Source organism: Danio rerio, chromosome 12, assembly GCF_052040795.2.
Source record: "Danio rerio strain M-AB ecotype USA chromosome 12, GRCz13ab, whole genome shotgun sequence".
NCBI lineage: Eukaryota > Metazoa > Chordata > Actinopteri > Cypriniformes > Danionidae > Danio > Danio rerio.
Window position 1 is genome coordinate 6289409 of NC_141032.1, and position 21582 is coordinate 6310990.

A 21582-nucleotide genomic window follows, 5' to 3' on the forward strand; every position below is an offset into this window, starting at 1 on the left:
ATACATTTGTTGAGTGTTTCCATACATTTCTATAGACAACACCTTCGGTTAAAGGGATAGTTCGCCCCCCCAAAAAAAAGAAAATTATTTTATTATTTTCTCACTAAAGAGAAGATATTATAAAGCATGCATAACCACTGATTCTATAGTAACTCTATTTTATCTTTCCTGCTAAGGAAGACAATAAAAATCTTCTAAATAAGTGTTTTTTTTTTTTTTTTGGTGTTCAACACAATAAAAACTCAAACTGGTTTTGAACAAATCAAGGGTGAATATAGGATCGATTCATTTAAATTTTTGGGCAAAATTTTTTTTAAAAGTGAAAAAGTTCGCATGGTCTCAGGAATATGCTAGTGTTTCTGGTGGTCAGGAGTTTACCAGCGTCAGATGTTTTCTGGAAGAATTTATTTCCTGTAAGTCCTACTGAAAACATGTGTTGTTGATGTTTATTCAAGGAAATTGGCCAGAAGTCGTCCAGTCTTAGCCAAACATAATGCAGAAATTAGGTGTGAAAATAATTATATGAATCGATTTCGTAATAAATAAAGCCTACAATCAATTTCAGGTGCCAAAATAAAAAAAAATTAAATGTAGACAGTCTCTATGCGAATTTTACTTAACTTTACTGGCTGTAAGGTTTTACGAAAAACTTATGGCATTAACAAACATAACGACATAGCATTTTCAAGACAGACAATCATAATACGAATATATAATGAAATTGTAAATAAATATTAGCATAAGAATATAATTTTAATGCACATGAATAATGTAACCAAATGTGATAGAAGTTTGTTAATATTTTAAAGAAAATATAAAGTGTTACAAATGGACTAAAACCATAGGTCAAATTTATAGTCAAGTCTGTATTTCCTATGCGCATAATTATATGCGGCCTATATTAGCACCAAGTGTTCCGTAAACATGAATCATTCATCTTATTGTGGATGGCGCAAACAATTTGTTTCTTTCTGCTTTTTGTGATTTTAATTACTAACGTCAATTAAATATAATCAAAAAACAGACACTACGCATCACAAAACTTCAGAAAATTGTAATTGTTAGGTGTTGTCTGAACACCATGTGCTTTATATGGTCAAATTAATTTAATTTTTGTCTCAGTTCACACTAAAACGTCTTTTATGAGATGAAAGATTTTTTGTGTATCATAGGCTATCATAACTGTGCGAATTGAAAAAAAGACTTAATACAAGAATGCCCTCTGGTTTAGGTGGAATGGGCGCAAAACCATAATTTGAACCACAGAAACCATAAATAATCCGTTTTCATGCAGACATCATACGACTAACCGCTAATGTTGAAGTTCTTCATTCAACCCCATATGCAGAATGAGCTACAAAACCGTAATCCAGTGTGAAAGTTGAATTTCCTAAATTGGAATCTTAAACAGACCAGCATTTGAACATATAGGTCTAGCTATTTTTCCTTTATATTTTTAAAGGCCCGGTGTTTGGTTGGTTTTTCTTATATTTCCACCATTCTCTAAGGAATCTAAATGTGTAAAAGGGTAATTTGTAGCCACCCACATGGGACATTATTGCACATGGTATTGCTTTATGGCAAAACTCTGGGAGCCAAATAGTTACTAATTCGGGGACTCTTAAAATAAAAGGATGGGATTTTTATTTGACAATCCTATAAACACTTTTTGTTTAATAAAGATTCTGTGGATGATCAAACCAACAATACTTATATTTCTCTTTAGAGTGTATTTCAAAATACAGAGATATTTAGAGATGTTTCACATCACAGCAACGTCGAGTCAGTTACAAGCAACCTAGACAATCCATCTAGGTGACCAACTCTACAAATTTTGCATCCAAAAATACTGCAATAAAATTCAAAGCATAGGTGGATGTAGATGCTGATGCTGACAGAAAAAAAACGAAATGCCACTCTATTAATGCCATGATAGATGGAGATATTTAAGATGGTTGGCTGGTCAACTGTGAGTCATTTCTGGCCGTTTCATAGTTGTGGAATTAGTCATAAAGGTCTTATAATACTCGCCTCGCCGTCGCATGCGATTAAATTACTCTTCTACCTCCAATAGAGAAGAAAGAGTCATATTCACACCTAAAACCTGTCAGGCCACTTAGTTCTCTTTAAAACATGATAATCCCGTCATCTGCGTACAATGGCCATAGCTCAAACCCTAAGACATTTTATCCCCTCTAATGTGTTTACCACTTTCATCTGACGCAGTTGTGCCATAGGGTCCATAAAGAACGGCTGCTATCTGTTTGATACAATATTTGCAGTTGTAGTTAGGCCATATGTAACATATCTGCTTTCCGTTGGGCTTGTTCGTGGTGTGTGGCCTTCAATTATGGTCTATGATCTCGGTGGCGTCGTCTTGGGACACATCGCTCATTCAGAGAAACCCAAAAGCTGAGTGTGTGGCCTGACGTGGTCACCTCGACGAGAAGCCCTTGGTCCCGTGTGCTCTGTCCGAGCCTGAACTGTTGAACTTGAACATGATACTAAGATTCAGTGCACCGCAACACCTAAATAAAGATAGGGAGGGCCAATCTTTACGTGTTTGACGAGAAACCGTATCCAAAAAAATGGCACAGGAGGCCTCTGGGGTGGTTGAACAGGAGGTCAGCTGCGGTTGGGACACGCACATGTTGCCATGTAAAGACAGAGGGCAGCTGCCTGACACCCGCTCAATGCCCGGGTCCACAGGCTTCACTCAGCAGCATCGTTCTGCTCCAAATGTAAATACGATCAAATGAGAGAGGTTTTCTTGACAGCTGTGAACCACTGAACTCTCTTTCACCCCACAAACTGGGGACGATTTCGGGAACGGGTTCCATCCTTGTCCCAAACCTGAATGCGTTCTGAATCACCAAAGACTGTACGTCTACAAATGCGTCTCAATTAAAACTCATCCAGCACCTCATGACTACTATCAGTCCATCTCCCATCACCCTTTAGTGCTCTCCCAAATCAGCTTCCCACGTAATTGCCCTGTTTAAAAGCCCCTTTTCTCTACTTGTCCGACTTGAGCACCCATTATTCTAATCTCGAGATGTAAAATTGCCCATAATTTCCCATGTGAGAGCTCGCTACTTCATTCAAAAACACTTGTCTTCTCTTCCCATGACTGTCACAAGTAAACGGAGCAAGATCAACTCCACAAATCGAACTCGGGGATGGGAGTATATAAAGAGGTGCATCTTAAAATCATTCCATACTTTTCTGCACCATAAGTGCAGAGAGATGGTTCCCATTTACAGAAGACTGGTGGATTTTTATTTTCTGTGTCTTTGTTATACCTGTCAGGAGGATGTAGGTAAGTGATTTTGTTTACACTGTATTTCAACCTGATTTCGTGTTGGGTATTTTTGAGCCACTGAGACGGTTTAACATGTAAAAGAGAACAACTGATTGTGGGACTGTAGATTCATCGCTGTAAATCTCCTACAGATGTTGCAGAGGCCTATAAAGCGTATTATTGTGCTTGATATTAGAGTTTCACGCTGTAAAAGGTTTTGGAAGAATTTTGTCATTATTGTTTATTTGCATGAGAGTTGCATGTGGCTCGCATTAATTTATATTACAATGCTGCATAAAATATTCACTCAGCAATTTAATTTACATTATTGCCGCTTGCGACTGATTAAGCCAGATTTATTTCGAGCCGAAAGAGCCCCACACCATGCTGAGTTGGGTTGGGTTGGATCTAAAGAGCTTGAAATGACAGAGATGCTTTGTAATATGGCTGTTTAAACAAGGCTGTTTAGACAAGACCCTGTTGAGTGAACCGGGTCAAAGTCAGGTCAAGTGGACCCCGCATTCCTGCAGGTGGCATCTCATTACAGTGGAGCAGAGTGAAGGCGCCCTTTACTTTCAATGATAACCCGCTTTTAATATAGATGATTTTCGTTTTTTTTTTGTTGTTGCTGCGGCCTAAAAATCAAATTCAGACGTTATATTAAACAACAATTCTCATTGCGTTTCCCACGTCTTTGAACGCTACATACAAAAGGAGTATTCTGGAAAATAATCGCAACAGAAAAGCAACCAATAAATCATTGAGGGTGACATTAAACGAGCCCCAGAGTAAGGTGGGATTCTTTACAGTAATACAAACGTCGTGTTCACTGTGTTTATATAGTTTAAGCACTGAATGAACATTTAAGTACGTCTTATTCCCATCACGCGCGTGATTGAATGTTGTGGTGATTTATCATGGTGGCATCACGACATCCACTCAGTAAGCACACTGAATTATTTTACCATTACTTTAGAAAGAGAGGGGGGAAATAACCCGTGGAAAAGCAGATGTTTGCTGATCTGAGAGACATTTTTAATGCCCACTTATCATTGCATTGTTGCATCTAACAGACTAGTTTATTTGTTATTTATTAATTAATTAATTGCATGGTATTATTTATTTTTTTAATTGGAAAGACTATATTTATATGATTCTGACTACATAAGATTACCTATCTGAAAAGAAAAATGGACTTTAAATCAATTCAACCTTTTCAGTTGGAGAAGGATTATTCAATATTGAATATATGCTCGCGCAATCTATAAATGGAGATTATTAAATAAATGATCCGTTTTTTAATTTAGTATTCAATAAATTATTCAGATCAATCACAAAATTACCAATATATCAACAAGTAGAACTTTGTAACTGGTATATGTATACCAGTTACTGCTAAATGTAACTGGTATATTTCAAATATTTGCCATTTTCCCCAAAAAAGCTAAAGTCTATTATTAAAACACATCCCGTCATTGATGTATCTATATCTAAACAATGAATGTACTCTTATAGATAGAGATTTTAAAGTAGGCTAGTGGATAGGCTATCATTTTTAAATTATGATCGGATAGTTCTATACAAATCCATGGGAATGTTTTCGAAAATACATCAAAAGCCTTTATGTCACTCTTACTCAAATTAAAATAATAAAAAGAACAAAACACAGCAAAACTAAATAAAACCAGCTCATCTTATACAATAAATCCCTAGATCACAATTATTTAATCGTAATAAACGTGTGCTTGGACTATTTCAGGGCGAAAACAAATCAATAATCTCTAAAGAGCATTGTATTTACATCTGGGAACTTGTAAGTGATATTTCATATTTTGCGGTCATATTTGTTCAATCTCAACCTCTGCTTTGTTCATTTTGAAAATAACTGTGTGCTATTGTATTGCAGAACCCCTAATTATAGGCTATTATAAATCTCTGGTGTATCGGCAACAATAAATTAAATGACTCGAGTTTATTAATCATTAACAACAATAATAAAATGTCTCTTTAAACAGAGTAAAATTGCCAAAAACAGTTTTTTTCAGTTATATCACAAAATATTTTAGTAAACAATTCTTAAATTATGATTATAATTATCAATAATCATTATCATCATTATAATAAAAAAAATTAGATTTATTTAATGTTGCCTCTGCTATAGAGTAGCTAAATAGTTCTATTAAGTAACTACACGCATATGGTTATAACTTATAGTAAGAATGAACATTACCTTGAGGGTTATGCATGATTTGTTATCACTATATGTGCTCAGTTTATATGAGAACACCCCTCATAAATCTTTTATTTAAATTAATATTTTCAATAGAGTGCTTTTTAATATTATATTTGTGCATATACATTAATTTGGTCAGTACTGAAGCCAAATCTGGAGCTAATCTAACACAATAACACAATAATGGTTCAAAAATTAATAGCGCAAATTTCTATGTTAGGGAAAAAAAATATTAAATACATTTTTTAAAAATAGCAAAAATCAAGAGAAACAAAAAATATATACAATTTCGTTAAAATGTTGTAGTTTGTATTTCTTTAATTTTTTTGCAATATTTTGATGAATTTAAATGTATTATCTTTCCATTTCTAAAGATGTTCTGTGACTAATGTATTATTTTAATAAATATATCTGTTTAATAAATCTGTTTTGTTCAAATGTGCCAATATATATTACCCATATCCACTGAGAAATTGATCAAAAATATTCATTTTCAAAATAGGGTGCATCTTAAAATACAAACTTGCCAGTCTTTTTTGTTAGTGTAAATAACAGTTTACAAAATTCACAATTAATAAATACATTTACAGAAAGGAAAGTTTCAGTTGATGTTAAAGGAACTATCAAAGCCAATATAGGAACCACATGTTATCATCTCCATTGTATTCAATTCAAATAAGAATATTTTGAATATCTGAGTCAGTCATTCACAGCATGAACACTTTCATCCTTTCATAAATCCTTTATTTCAAGCACATTGTAAAAGATCTGGAAAAGGTTGAAAAGCTACTGAAGTGTAATATGGGAGTTCGGGAGCACCTGCTTGCATAGAGAGTAAACACAGTCTTTTCAAACACACTTAGCAATAAAAACACAAGTCAAGAACATTGTAAAGGAAAGCACCTTCACGGCAGGTGTCGACACGGAATGGAGTCTCTCTGGCTCTGATTTTTTCCGAATTCAATCACATCATCTGAGGTCTGGGCACGGGATCCTGGTGGTGTGGAGGATACCAGTGGCCGTAATTGTTCATATAACTGCTGGGATGCATCGGTGGCACTTTGTTGGCCATTGAAACCTCCCAGAGCTGAGACAAACCTGGAGAACATGGCGACGAGGAGGATGTGTGAAGCAGTTCTCCTTCAGGTCCACTCGACCCATGCTTCATTATCTTCTTATATTTGGAGCGCTTGTTTTGAAACCAAATTTTCACCTAAACACACAAAAATGAGCATTAAAACACATCATTACTAGAATGGAGGCTGCATATGTTTCTCCATTGAGCCATCATGGCGTCAGTGGTCTATTTCTGACACCCTTTTTCCATTATGATTCTGATTTCAAGACAGATTTTTGTCAAGATGGACTGTGTTTCATTACACGCATGCTCAGCAATTGTTCCACCCTGCCATTTTTATGACATCAGTGAAGCATGTGTCTGACAACAACAATCACAGCGTAAAAATACATTCAAATTTAGCTGATCTGAAATGACTTCCAGAGAGATGGAAGATTCCAGATTTTTATAAAAGAACCACTTGAACGCATTTAGGGATTACAATATCCACACTGTACAAAATTGAATGACAAAAAGTCAAGAAATAGTATTTGTATGCTGCTTGAACTTCTCCCTGTGTTTGCATGGGTTTCTTTCAGGTGTTCTGGTTTCTCTACAGACATGCGGTATAAGTGAATTGAATAAACAAAATTGGCCATAGTGTATGAGTGTGTGTGTGTGTGTGTGTGTGTGTGTGTGTGTTTGTGAATGAGTTTGTTTGGGTGTTTCCCAGTACTGGGTAGCAGCTGGGAGGGCATCCGCTGCGTAAAACATAAGCCGAATTAGTTAGCGGGTCATTCCGCTGTGGCGACCTATGAAATAGAGACTAAGCCGAAGGAAAATAATTGAATAAATGAATGTTGCTTTAATAAGGTAATCAGGTTAAACTACACTGTAAAGAATTATAAAAAAATATTTTAGTTTCATTGTAACTTATTAAACTAAGCTATAGTTCTAACTTAAATTTATAAGGTACGCAAGCTGTTTTAAGTCAGTTTAACATAATATATAACTCGTAAGGTTGATTTGATTCAGCTTAAAAAATGACTTTTTTACAGTAAAAATTGTTTAAGTTATGAAAAGTTTAACTTAATATTTTTTGTCAGATTGATTGATGTAAGTTGGGATGACTAGAAAAGTTAATTGGATTCAACTACAAAATTGGAGGCAGCAATATATATATTTTTACAAAGCACATATCTTTATTCAGGCTAGTACATTGAAAGCATATAAAGTACACATTAAATTGCTTTTTTTTTTTTTTTACAGTTGATCTATTTGCTTTCCCTGTGATGGGTTGCAGCTGGAAGCGCATCCGCTGTGTAAAACACATGCTGGATAAGTTGGTGGTTCATTCCGCTGTGGTGACCCCAGATAATTAAATGAACAAATGATCTATTTGCACCTCACATTTTCAATTGCAATACATATCTTCAAAGGCTTTTCTCAAACTTTTTTACTCTTTCATGCACTAAACCACATCCAAATGGTCAGTTTTATTCCTTTTTTATTGCATTGGTATTCCAGTTTATGGGTCAAAGATGAAAAGGGGTTTATATACTATAAATTACTGTTAATTTAGAACATTCTGTAAACGCCATATTAAAAGACTATTTAAGGATTACAGTGCAGCACCAAAATACTCATTAATTGTCATTTTAAATCTTTATACTTTGCATTTTAAACCATTTGGTTAGGCCTGTCACAATAATCAACATATCGACTTGTCGCACAACACATGGACATGACCTCACTCATTTTTTTGGTGATGTGATATATATCATCCATACATAACCAATTCAAGCAACATTTTAACTGATAGTGCAACACCTCTATCTCTATTGGAGGTGTCAGTGCCAGTATGGTTAAAAAACACTATAGCATTTTCTATAAATTACTATAGTATATTTTCATGTGGGTCTGACAACTGAAAATAGATCTGGTAGCAGATATAATAGTCTCTGTTACTTGTTACCTTGCACTTTTTTGTTAACATTTATGATTATTTATTAAGGATATGCGTTTTTACTTTCTGATTCCAATGCCTAATTATTAAATTGTTAAAATCACTACAATTAAATAATAAATATTCTTCAGAATGAAATATGATGTGTTCTTTGGAAGAGTGCACTTGCATTATGATGCTATTATATTGTCATTCTGGCATTATATAATAGGTGGTATAAATTACAACAACAATAATATCGTTTATCGCAATATATGTTGGTGCAATATATCCAACAACAAAATATAGATATCATGACAGACCTATATTTAGTTTGATCTATTTGTTAGCTATATGTTTTTTGATCATTCAAAATATACTAAAATTTAGCATGGTCATGTAGTTAGCATATATATATGACCCTGCACCACAAAATCTAAATTTTCATAGGTATACTTTGTGGGAACAGCCTAAAATACATTGTAAGAGTCAACATTTTTAATTTATGTCGAAAATCATTAGAATATTAAGTAAAGATCATGTTCCATGAAGACAATTGATTAGTATACAGCAGTAAATATGCTGAGAATTATTTTTTTATTAGTTTATTTAGATTAGAGATGCCCAAACTAGGGCCTGCGGGCCAAAGTTGGCCCATGCATGGCAACCTTTGGTTTGGCCCACCATCTCATCTGAGAAGAGAAGGAGAATGATAGGAATCCTTTTGGCATTGTCAGTTCAAAATTAATGCAACCCTTTGTTTGTTTTATCGTTAAAAGCAAACTGAAATTAATTGTTTTAATTAAATTGTATAAATGAATCAGATTTGGTTTAAACGTACGTCCTGTCACCAGGCAATGCAGAGACTTCGAGGAGCAAATAAAGTCAAAGGCAGATTCTGCTTGACTGGTGTACTCAGCATTGAACTCCACTGTGTTATAAATGTGATTGTTTATGTTTTTATTGTAATAAGTTATCATTTTAAAAAAGTTATGCTGCATTAGCTAATATGATTTTAAGTATTTTTTTCTATTAATTTCGAAAGATTACTAAATAAATCAGGAAATGACCCATGGCAACTTTAATTAAATATAGTTTGGTATATTTACCTTCGGGCCATGGCTCTCGAAACTATTTGGTTTTTGGCCCTTCTTACAAAAACAGTTTGTGCACCCCTGATTTGGACCAATTTAAAGATGATTTTCTCAATATCTTGATTTTTTAAAATGCCAAAACTCTAGATTTTGAAATATTGCCCCATCTGACAAACAATCCTTATTTCTTCAGCTTTCAGATGATGTATAAATCTCAGTTTCAAAAATTCACCCTTAGGGTTACATATTTTAATATATGCACTTCAGAATATCACTTCACCTGTATTTAACATACTTTCTATGTACAAAAAATAGTGATTAATGTGAATTAGCTTGTAATGTCAATGTAAGTAAGTAATGTTAATAATGTAAATTAAAGTTCCTTCCATCTTTCCCATATATACTGTATATCACCCGCCTGATTAATATATAATTTTATGCACTTTTCATGCCATTGCCAATATTATAAAACTGACTTTTTGTTCCTGAAATGCAGGCAAATTAATCCTGGATTAATGACACAATGCCCAATTTAATGGTCTGAAAGTCTATCTGATGTCTGTTTTGACATTTCAAATGTATTTATTCCATGGTAAATACACAAATGCTTCAGACGTGTCCATAATTACGCAGTCCCACAATCTGCACTCAATTTAGAAACACCTTAAAGACACAAAAGCTGTGCCTTTATAAGAATCCAGCCTACACACACAAAAGCAGCAGTCAAGAGAGCCCACCTAATGCAGTTTCCATAACCTCAGACTATCAAAATCTATGCAGCGGCCTTGCCTTTTACACAATGCTATTAGTTTGGCTGTCAACAGATTTAATAAACACACGTAAAAAAAGATTTTCTTTTTTTCTTTCCAAAAGAATTGGGTTTGCCAAACAGCTTTTATGGTGAGGTGATGGATTCCAGACCGATGTTATTATATGTGTGAGGAGGGACTTGGAAAAGCCAAACGCATACGCTGTGTGGCACTTGTTTATGTGCCTTCAATCACGTTTATGGATCAAATGGAAACTGGCAACCATTTGAAACAATGGATTTTCGCTTGTATCAGTTTTAATTCTAAGCAATGCAATTTCCATCTGAACTGCAAACGTGGAGGAGTTTTTTCGACTGCTGACAGGAACACTTTGATGCGCTTTGAGGCGTAATGAGACAGGAAACCTCTTAAAGGGGCAGGACAGACTGAACTCATTCTCCATGGCCAAAATTGAGGAGCAACCTGTCACACTAAGGGCGGCAAGTGTTTAACGCATATAAAAAGAGGGCGGGAAAGAAACTGTGAATGTAAAACAGGCTTACGCTATGTATGCCATGGGCGATATGGCTGCACCCAGGCTTACGTTTTTCTCCAGACGCACACAAGTTTGATGCATGCCTTGATATTTTACCATCCAATACAGTGTGTGCGTGTCAGCAGGAAGGATTTATAAAAATAAATCAATGTCCATAACACCACCCTACAGGAACTCATTAATGGGTGTGACATCAACAAAACAAGCATAGGTGACTTATTAATCTATTTGTTTTCCTAACTGGAATGCATAGGAAAGATGCTGAGCACATCAAAAAATAATAATAATAATAATAAAAAAATAAAAAAATTGGAGGATAGTATAGCTAAAATATAAACAACCCTGCACAGACTCATTTGTCTTATCCACTGGCCCAGAAACACCCATATTTTGTTAAATCCATCATGAGCGAGCACTTGGATACGTGTTATTAAGCACGAGGATTAAGCAATCAAGAATAAATAATACTTGGGATAACTCCATAAGCATTAGGGAAAAAGAAAACTGTCTCATACTGTAAAGACTAAGAACACAAAAGCTAGTGGGCTAACGTAAAAATGAAAGTAAAGGTTGGATTAAGTGAAATCCTCACTTAGCTTGAACAATTCAGAAACAAATCAGCCTACATGACACAAAGTACATAAATGCTCAGAAACCAGTAATGACTGAGTCATTGAGCGTTCATCCAGTGTGATACCTAGCTAAAGCCTCACCTCAGTATAATTACTTTCATAGAGATTTGCAGTGGCCTTGAACATTTTTTTTTGGTGTGCATTTGAGCCTGCTAAAAATTCATGAATACTGTTGTGTTAATAAAAGCTATCAACAGGGAACTGGAAGGGTGTATTGAAGAATTTCCTGTACAATAATCTTTCATAATTTTCTCAAGCTATTATTTATGGGTCAAGACTAAAAGGGCTTTCAAGATTCAAAGCAAGAGAAGTGTAATACAGCTTATCTATTTACAATTTCTATCTGACAAAAAAGGAACGACTGTCATGTACACTTACGGTCTAAAGTTTGAGGTCAGTTTCTTTTTCATGTTATTAAAAAAATATATATACATACTGTTTATTGAGGGGGCATTATTAAATGTAAAAAAATTGTTAAATTGTTAAATATTTATTAAATAATACATTTTAATAAATACATTTTGCTTTCTTATTCTATGTAGTTTCCAATGAAATTATTACTCCAGTCGTTATTGCTTTTTTTTTACTATTACCATTAATAATAATAATAATAATAATAATAATAATAATAATAATAATAATAATAATAATAATAGAGTAATTTTTGAAAGATCATGTGACTCTGAAGACTGGAGTAATGAAGCTGAAAGTACATTTTTACAATCACTGGAATACATTATTAAATTAAATTATAAACTACTTTTGAACAGTTCAAAACAGTTCAGTCTCAATTTTATAGTGCAATAACATTTCACAATTTTACAATCTGTACTGTATTTTTGATTAAATAAATGCAGCCTTAAAAAATTTTAAAATCATACTGACCCCAAACTTTTTTTTAAGGAACATTGCCCAAACACTTGCAATTTTAATAATCTTAACACTTTATCCATCTTTGTTACTATACTTTAAACAACTATGGCTTACTATGTCAGTAAAAAAGTCAATTATTTTAAATAAAATAAAGCATTAGGATAATTTAATCTACTATTTTGTATAAGGATAAACATGTTGTTTCATATTTACATGAACATATGTTTATTCGATTGAGAAGATTCTATCTTCTAAAATCATTCTATCCATGATTTGAGAAAAAAAAATTATATTTGTTACACTTGACTTGTATCTGAAATGCCTTTTATGGATTTATAAATCGTTTAGGTAAATTTAATGCAGACGCCAATATTGGGCTATATGTCTCTTCATGGAACTTTCTAGAAACGTTTTAGTTTGATGTTCGTTTGATTTCCCAAAATATATGTTGTAGAATATTCAGAGAACATCTTAAAGTAGCACTGCCTAGTATTAATAAAATTATAAAGCTGAATGCTAGCTTCTTAATTGCATCAAAAAACGCTTTGAAATATAATTATCATAATTTAATGAAAACGTTCCTACATATGTTTTGCTAGCTGGCTAAGTTTCAGCGTTCTGCTATATTTCTTTAAATGCGACTTATTTTGATATTTTGTTTTTTAAAACGACCAATTCCCAACATTTTTAATGAGACCTGCGTGTTTACATCGTTTTTGCGTACATAAAAATCTAAAATGCACATTTCTATGTCAAAATTCCAGCTTCTTCCAGCTGTCCACGAACATATAACAAATGCCATAAAACCGACGTCACATTAATGAGGTTCATCAACAGATGAAACTGTACACATAATATAACTCACAATCTTGTTTCACATCTGCACTCCTCGATATAAAAACTACCACTCGTCCTGCCATATTAACTAAGTGCTAGGCCTCACGAACAACGAGTTGCATTGTCACAAACAGAAGAGAATATGATGGATATTTACCTGTGTTTGCGTCAGTCCCAGTTTGGCGGCCAGATCTGCACGTTCGGGCAGCGCGAGGTACTGGGTCTGCTGGAAGCGCTGGTGCAGAGCCTGGAGCTGAACACTGGAGTAAATGGTTCGCGGTTTGCGGATCTTCTTCCCCTTGCCATTAAGGCGAATCTCACCATTCTCAATGACCGCTGGCTTTTCGTGGTCTTCAGGCATGCAGACGAAATAAAACGACAGCATTATGACACAGTAAATGTCTGTCTTCACAGTTCACACCTGCAAAACCTTCCTTAACCATCAGAAAACCGTAAATTATGATGCACTAAAGAGCTGTAAGTGTCGACTTGATTTACAATAGGTAAATAAGAGATTTATCAGGTGGTTTAGAGGAAACATTAATGGGTCATCATTTTAAAGATCGGTAAACCATAATTAACGTCGTTTTAATGTCAATTTTACAGGCCTACGAGCCTAAACTTGAACTTCGGAGCAAACAGTGACATTTAACAAAAGGCGTAATAATATCGTTATGGAGGAATAAAAAATCCTACCAATCATATTAATAATTAAAACAAAATCAGAAAAGATTCTTTACAATTTCGCAAAACTTGACAGGGATTTAGACAGCGCTTAACTTTCGGTGCACATACCCAAAGTCAATTCTAACTACACACTTTAGCAGCTTAATATAGATTGTATGGAAATATAATATTTTAACAATTATATTATTTTAGGTTTAGCCTACATGAATTGTGATTATTGCTCTAATTTCTGCATAATGTAGCTGAACATGAATACACGTCGATAAACATTTTGTTTAAATACGTTTGATTAATGCATTAATTTCATTGTCTTTTCGTTTTAACAGTGACATAAAAATTATTCTTGAATTGTATGCAAAGATGTGCATGTTTAATGTACATGTTTCAATCCAGTTCGAGGCCTATACAAGGAAAAGAAGATTAGCAAAGCTTACAAATTACTTTTTGCTGCTGAAAGGTCAGAATCGTGTGTGCAACAGAGACTTTTGTTACCATTTGCAACCGATTTATTCTAAATGGTCTTAAAACTTATTTGACCGTGTGCTTTTTAAAGTCTGGTATTTATTTGGTAATACACTGTGTATAAAAATAATTTTAGCTACTGGCGCCATACGAATGCAAAGTAAATATGCAAAACAAACCTACTTAATATTAGCTATTTCAATATAAAATAACGATGCATGTATAAAGTTCGACCATACATTGCATTTTTGTGTTGAAAATGTACCAAATAAACTGCATTGTTAATTTAGTTTATTACAAGCGCATAGAACTAAACGGGGCATCAGGTTCTCAAAGGTTGATGCATTATTATGGAGATACTCACTCGTGTTCTCAGCCCTCGTGTGCGCCAGAGCACCGCTGTGGTTGTTTGGCTGGTAAGGCATGTAAGCACCCGGAGCAGCAGCGCTCACCGGCCCGGGGTAGGCGTATCCCAGCGGCCGGCTGTAATGAGGAGCGCTGGAAGGGTAGGGAGCATCGTGCTGGAGGTGTCCGCCTGAGTGCAATCCGTGTACCGGGTAAATATTGTGCGCGAATCCCGACAAATGCTGCTGGTTGCTTGCAAGCCCGTGGCCGAACTCTAAAAATGCTGATTTGGAAGGATCAGAACTATTCAGCGTATCAGACATGAAACTCATAGACATCATTAACCGTCAAGTCCATAAAGCCCGATGATGGTCTGAGTGCTGCATTGAACGATCACAGTGCACGAGAAAGACCTTGAACCGGATCCATCCCCAAATAATCCGGGACAAAAGGAGTTTCTGGATAAAAACGTATATCCCAAAACCACTGCAAAGAATCTCATAGGTGAACGCGAGTGTTATCTTTCTTTAATCATGAGTAAACAGCGCAATATCTAAAGTCACCTCGGGCTCGCGGTCCTGTGTGTTTCTGACTGACTCGCGCTCCGCGAGAGCGCGCGCTGATTGGTGCGTCACGCGACACCAGGGAGACCTAAATGAAGTTGATGAGCATTTGCTATAGAAATATGCTGAACTCTGACATCGATCAAGTCACATCAGAATGACCTTTAAATTACGCACGGTTTTAAATCGAATTATTAGACTACTTTCTATAGAAAAAGCATAGCGAGCTGTAAATATTTACAGAAATTGACAAAAAAAATCTATTGTACTGCAACTTCACAACGTGACGTAATTAAATGGGGTATGTCACAAACTGTACTCAGAGTAGTCATTTAATTTTAAAAGGTACAATAATGGCGTTATCAAAATGGTTTAACACGACCCAACATGACAGAAATGTCAACAGAAACATGTCAAATTGTATGCTATTATATTTTATTGATACAAATATAATATTGTTAAATGTAATAATTTAATTACAACCTGTCTTGAAATAAAAAGAAAAGATATATAGGCTGATGATAATTGTATAATAGTAGGCTAATAATCACCATAAAATGTAATAATGATAATAATAATAATAATAATAATAATAATAATAATAATAATAATAATAATAATAATAATAATATGTTTGGCGGGTCTTCCGCCACCTTTAAATGTGTTGATGTGATCTCTATCTCTTCATGTTTATTGAAAACAGTTGACTGCAGTTGATTGCTTCCAAGGCGAGTGGATTTGCGCCCGGCGTGACATTAGGCCGGAATGGAGTTCCACGCCTTCCATTCAGAAAACTAAAATAATTGCAAGTGTTTGTTAATCCAGTCCAATCCTCCAGTCCAGTTTTTGTTTGCTCCATAATACACATTCCATCTGTTTTTAGCTAGTGGAAGCAACTCTGAATTGCTCTCTAAAAATTGGTGCGACATTGACAACAGTATTTTGTGTACAGTCATTATTCACAACAAAAATACGAACTAAATGCATATAAATATCAAAAGAGACAAACATATGTGCATTTTTTGTTTTATATCATATTTAGAATCGACCTGACTTTAAGTCACAAATGGAAGTCTCGTTTTAAACGAATAATGAAAATGACAATCTATATATTTAATAATGAGGTTTTTATTATTTTCAACCCTCTCAAACGGCAGAAGACAACCTTAGCGATCAGCAGTCATCTCTTTATAGTTTATCCGACAATGCTCAATTAAAATAAACAACTATTTATTATTATTTATATATTATTTAAAACTGTTTCATTTTCTTTTTACATTTGTTTAACACGCAATAAATAAAGCAGTGACCGCTCGCATGCATTTACTCTTCCACAGCCGAAAAAAAAAAATCGCACAGTTTTTTTAATGGGTGTTTAAGAGCAATTAGAATAAAATTAATAAAAAATTAACCACGGAATATATAGGCTACCTTTTGACAATTTCCCTGCCGCGTGACATTTGCTGACATGGTCTCAACATTCATCTGTAAATTTTAGTTTTTGATTAAAAATGTACATTGCATATATTATATGTGTTATATATCACCATATTAAACACTTGCAGTTTTATAACAGCTTTTCCCACAAACAATTTTCTAGATAATACCTTCACTGAAAAATTAATTTAAGAATAATTAGTTCTGACAGCATGTGCTTTAAGTCATTATAATTTATTAAACAATGTTCTAGCTGTTTTAAATCAGTTTAACATGATGCAAATTCAATGGACTCATAGGGTTAATTTGATTAAGCGTCAATATTTAAGACAACCAAGATTTGTTTTACAGCGTTGAAGTAAAATCAGACTAAAGTCCCATAAATGCATAGTAAACGAAAACACTTATAAGATTAAAATATAATTGCAAGCAGGAGCTCTAAAATATAAAAGTTTAATTCAATTAATATGTTTATTTGTACGGAGGATATCTGTTTAATTTATTTAATATGAATATTTAACGAGTAGTGATTATAAAGGTCTCCCAGGTTGCTCTTTCTTTTTTAAGCGCTGATCTGGCGTTTTCTTGGAACTCTAAGTAAAAGCGCAATTGATGCTTTATGCGGGAGGATCAAAGCTGTTCATAATCCGCTCATACAGTCAGACTTTGACAAGCCTTTGAGCTCCTGACAGCAAACACACCGACAACACCGGACCATTTCACTACTTTACGCTCAGTACGAGAATAGACGTTTTATTGGTGTGTGTGTGTGTGTTTACCTGAATTTAGGCCTGATCATTTAGCGGACAGATAGTGCTTTAAGCTACTATTACAGTGGTTAAATTCCACAAATGACCACATGTGGGGTCAGTAAAATAAACGTTGTAGGTATCTGTGAATTATGTGAAAAAAAAGAAGTTAAATGGCGGCTTTATAGTTTAATTTGTGACCATGTTAATGTTCGAGAAATAGCAGTTCTTTAGTTTAATAACATTCACACAAACAAAATATTTATATAAAACTTTGTCAGGATTGTGACACTTTCTGGAGATCTTCTTGACAGCATATGTTTTTAGGTTATTGTAACTTATTAAATTAAGTTATTCATGTTCCAACTTAATTTTATGTTAAGCAAGCTGTTTTAAGTCAGTTTAACATTAGTATAAGGTTAACGCACTTATAAGGTTAATTTGATTCAGCTTAAAAATGTAAAACAACCACGATTCTTTTACAGTGAACTTTCTTATAAAGCAAACACACATTAGAATGGTTTGCACATTTTATTTTATGTTGTGCTTCTTTATTTTACTTCCAGTATTTAATTTTGAATTAAAATCAATGACAACATATACAGCTGTATGAAAAAAACACTTTAAAATTCTCAGTTTCTCTGGATTTATTTGGTATGTCTAAGTGAAATATTAGTTTATTTCATAAAGTTATTCTTCTAAATTTCAAATAAAAAATATATATTTTCAGATAAAGATGTTTAGTCAAAATAACAAATTATCTAATTTGTTGTGAGTAAAAAAAAATCAGGATTGATAATTAAAACACTGATATTGTGTTGTCTGGAAAACAATGACAACATTTTATTTTCAATTTTTAACAAATGTGGTCATACTTCTAAAGAACAAAACACAATTGTAAAACTCTAATTATAAAATAATTTTATAATTTTATAAAGTTTACTCAAAAAGGAAAGTACATTTATGTGCAGTTCCTATTTTTTCCTCTTAACATGAAAGACGAAGTTTTGAAAATGTTGGATACTCAGCCATCAACGTCTATTGAAAGAAAAGCAAAAACTAAGGAGGTAAATGGTTGCCAGTTTCCCTCCCAAAAATATCTACTTTTCTGTTCATCAGATAAAGAACTCAAGTACGTTTAGAACAAATAGAGGGCCAGCGAGTGGATAGTTTCTTTTACAACAAATTTATGCACAAATTACACAATTTAGAGTCAGCTTAATTTCTGTATTTTAATAGCATCTAACATATAAGTGATTTGATAAATTAAAGTGACAGACTGTCATTTCTGTCAAGATATTTAGGAATAACATGCAACACTATGCCATAAAGCATGCCATTTCCCCCTTAAATATTTACTTTTCTGGTTATCAGATGAAAGGAAACTCAAATACTTTTAGAACAAGTGGAGGGTCACTTCTCTCAACAAATGTATCTCTTTAACAGCAAATGTATGCACTTATAACACAATTTCTTGTCAACTTAATCAATTTCTGTATTTTAATAGCATCTAAAAAAGGAATTACATACATGAGTGATATATTTGAGAAAACAAAGTTACATAAATTGTGCATTTCTGTCAAGTTATTTAGAAATAACATGCAATACCATGCGATAAAAGCATGTCAGTTTCCCCCCTGAAATATCTACTTTCTGTTCAACAGATAAAAGGAAACTCAGAACAAGTGGAGGGTCACTTCTGACATCTCTTAACAAATTTATCTCTTTAACAGCACATTTATGCACTTATTACACAATTTAGTGTCAACTTAATAGATTTCTGTATTTTAATAGCATCTAAAATGGGAATTACATATATGACTGATATATTTGGGATATTAAAGTGACAAACTGTGCATTTCTGTCAAGATATTTAGGAATAACATGCAAGACCATGCCATAAAAGCACAAGACATCTTATTTCTCTTTAAAACACGGTGGGTAATATTATGTAAATGAATGTACTGGCTACAACCACACACTTCTAAATGAATCTACAGCACAAGACTTGTAATCACAGTCTAAAAATGACAGTGATCAGTACAGTGTCCCCCACTTCATAGAGCTTGATATACAGTTGTAGTCTTCCTGAATTATTAGCCCCTCTGTTAATATTTTCCCCAATTTCTGTTTAACGGAGAGATGATTTCTTCAACACATTTCTAAACATAATAGTTTTAATAACTCATCTCTAATAACTGATTAATTTAATCTTTGCTATGATGAAAGTAAATAATATTTTATTAGATATTTTTCAAGACACTTCTATACAGCTTAAAGTGACATTTAAAGGCTTAACTGGGTTAATTAGGTTAACTAGGCAGGTTAGGGTAATTAGGCAAGTTATTTTATAATGTTCTGTAGACTATCGAATATAAAATAGCTTAAAGGGGCTAATAATTTTGTCCTTAAAATGGTGTTTAAAAAATGAAAAACTGCTTTTATCCTAGCCGGAATAAAACAAATAAGACTTTCTCCAGAAGAAAAAATATTATCAGACATACAGTGGAAATTTCCTTGCTCTGTTAAACATCATTTAGGAAATATTTAGAAAAGAACAAAAAATTCAAAGAGGGCTTAGTAATTCTGACTTCAACTGCATGTGCAGAGCTGCTGCGCCACTTGTTCATTTTGCTTGTGTTTTTCATTGCAGTGGAGTTTTTGCTGGGCTGTGCAGGACCACAGCGGGCTCAGACCCAAGCCATGGCAGACCGATGGACCAAAACACAGCCGCTAATTATTGTCATGGCTAAACCACAGCTCTGAGAAATGACACTGAGAATGCAACACGAAATGAGGATGGAACAATTTCATCCAGACAAGAGCTGTAGTTCAGCTGCAAGTGCTGTCAATGCAAATACATTTGTTGAGATATGCAGTGCTCAGCATATATGAGGACACCCCATTTTGAAAATGAATATTTTGTATCAATTTCTCAGTGAATATGGGTAATATATATTGGTGCATTTGAACAAAACAGATTTATTTAACAGACATATTTATTAAAATAATATTTTAGTCACAGAACATCTTTAAAAATCCAAAGTAAACACATTTAAATTCATCAAAATATTGCAATAGATTTTTTTTATTTTATTTAAATTGTACATATTTTTAGTTTTTCTCGATTTTTGCTATTTTGGAAAATTTTATTCAACATTTGTCCGTAATATTGAATTTTGGGCTACTAATTTTGGAACCATTATTTTTAAGATATTTTTTTAGATTAGCTCCAGATTTGGCTTCAGTACTGACTAAACCAATTTATATACACAAATATAATATTGTCAAGCAACCTATATAAAATATTAATTTAAATGAAAGATTTGTGGGGGGTGTCCTCATGTTGGGTAGACTAAATTGTCCGTAGTGTATGAATGTGAATGAGTGTGTATAGATGTTTCCCAGAGATGGGTTGCAGCTGGAAGGGCATCTGCTGCGTAAAACATGCTGGATAAGTTGGATGTTTATTCCGCTGTGGCGACCCCTGAGTAATAAAGGGACTAAGCTGAAAATGAATGAATGAATTTTACAAACTAATTTATGATTAGTCTTTACTGTCTCAAGATTCTTCTGAAATCATTTTAATAGGATTTGCTGCTTAAGAAACATTTATTATTATTATTATTATTATTATTATTATTATTATTATTATTATTATTATTATTATTATTATTATTGAAAGCAGTTATGCTGCATAATAATTTGATGAAAAATGTGCAGCATTTTAAAATATTTTAATTTAATTAACACTTTTACTCAGAAAATATGCAATAAAAGACATTTTTTTTGTTATTACATATATACAAAATATATTTATTTTTTTAAATGCTTACTGGTCTTTTAAAGTTTACAAAATAAAGCTTTATTTCCATAAAAATATTAAGCAGCAATAAATGTCTTCATTATTAATAAAAATAATTATATCAAATGATAAGAACTGTTATTAATAATTATGTACCAATAATAATAAAAGAAGAAAAAAACATTTGAGTCTGTTAATTCAGCTTGGCATGACAGGAATAAAATATAGGCAAATAATTAACACAGTTGTTGTAAATT

At 33.4% G+C, this 21582-nt stretch overlaps 1 protein-coding gene across 1 annotated transcript; it reads right to left on the reverse strand.

The window, feature by feature from the left end:
* Positions 1–6264: 6264 nt before the first annotated feature.
* dlx4b (distal-less homeobox 4b) lies at positions 6265–15378 on the reverse strand. The gene is given in 3 exon segments (NM_131318.1): positions 6265–6747; positions 13435–13628; positions 14791–15378. Coding segments are annotated over 3 exon segments (765 nt in total). The 5' UTR covers positions 15113–15378; the 3' UTR covers positions 6265–6498.
* Between the last annotated feature and the right edge of the window lie 6204 nt (positions 15379–21582).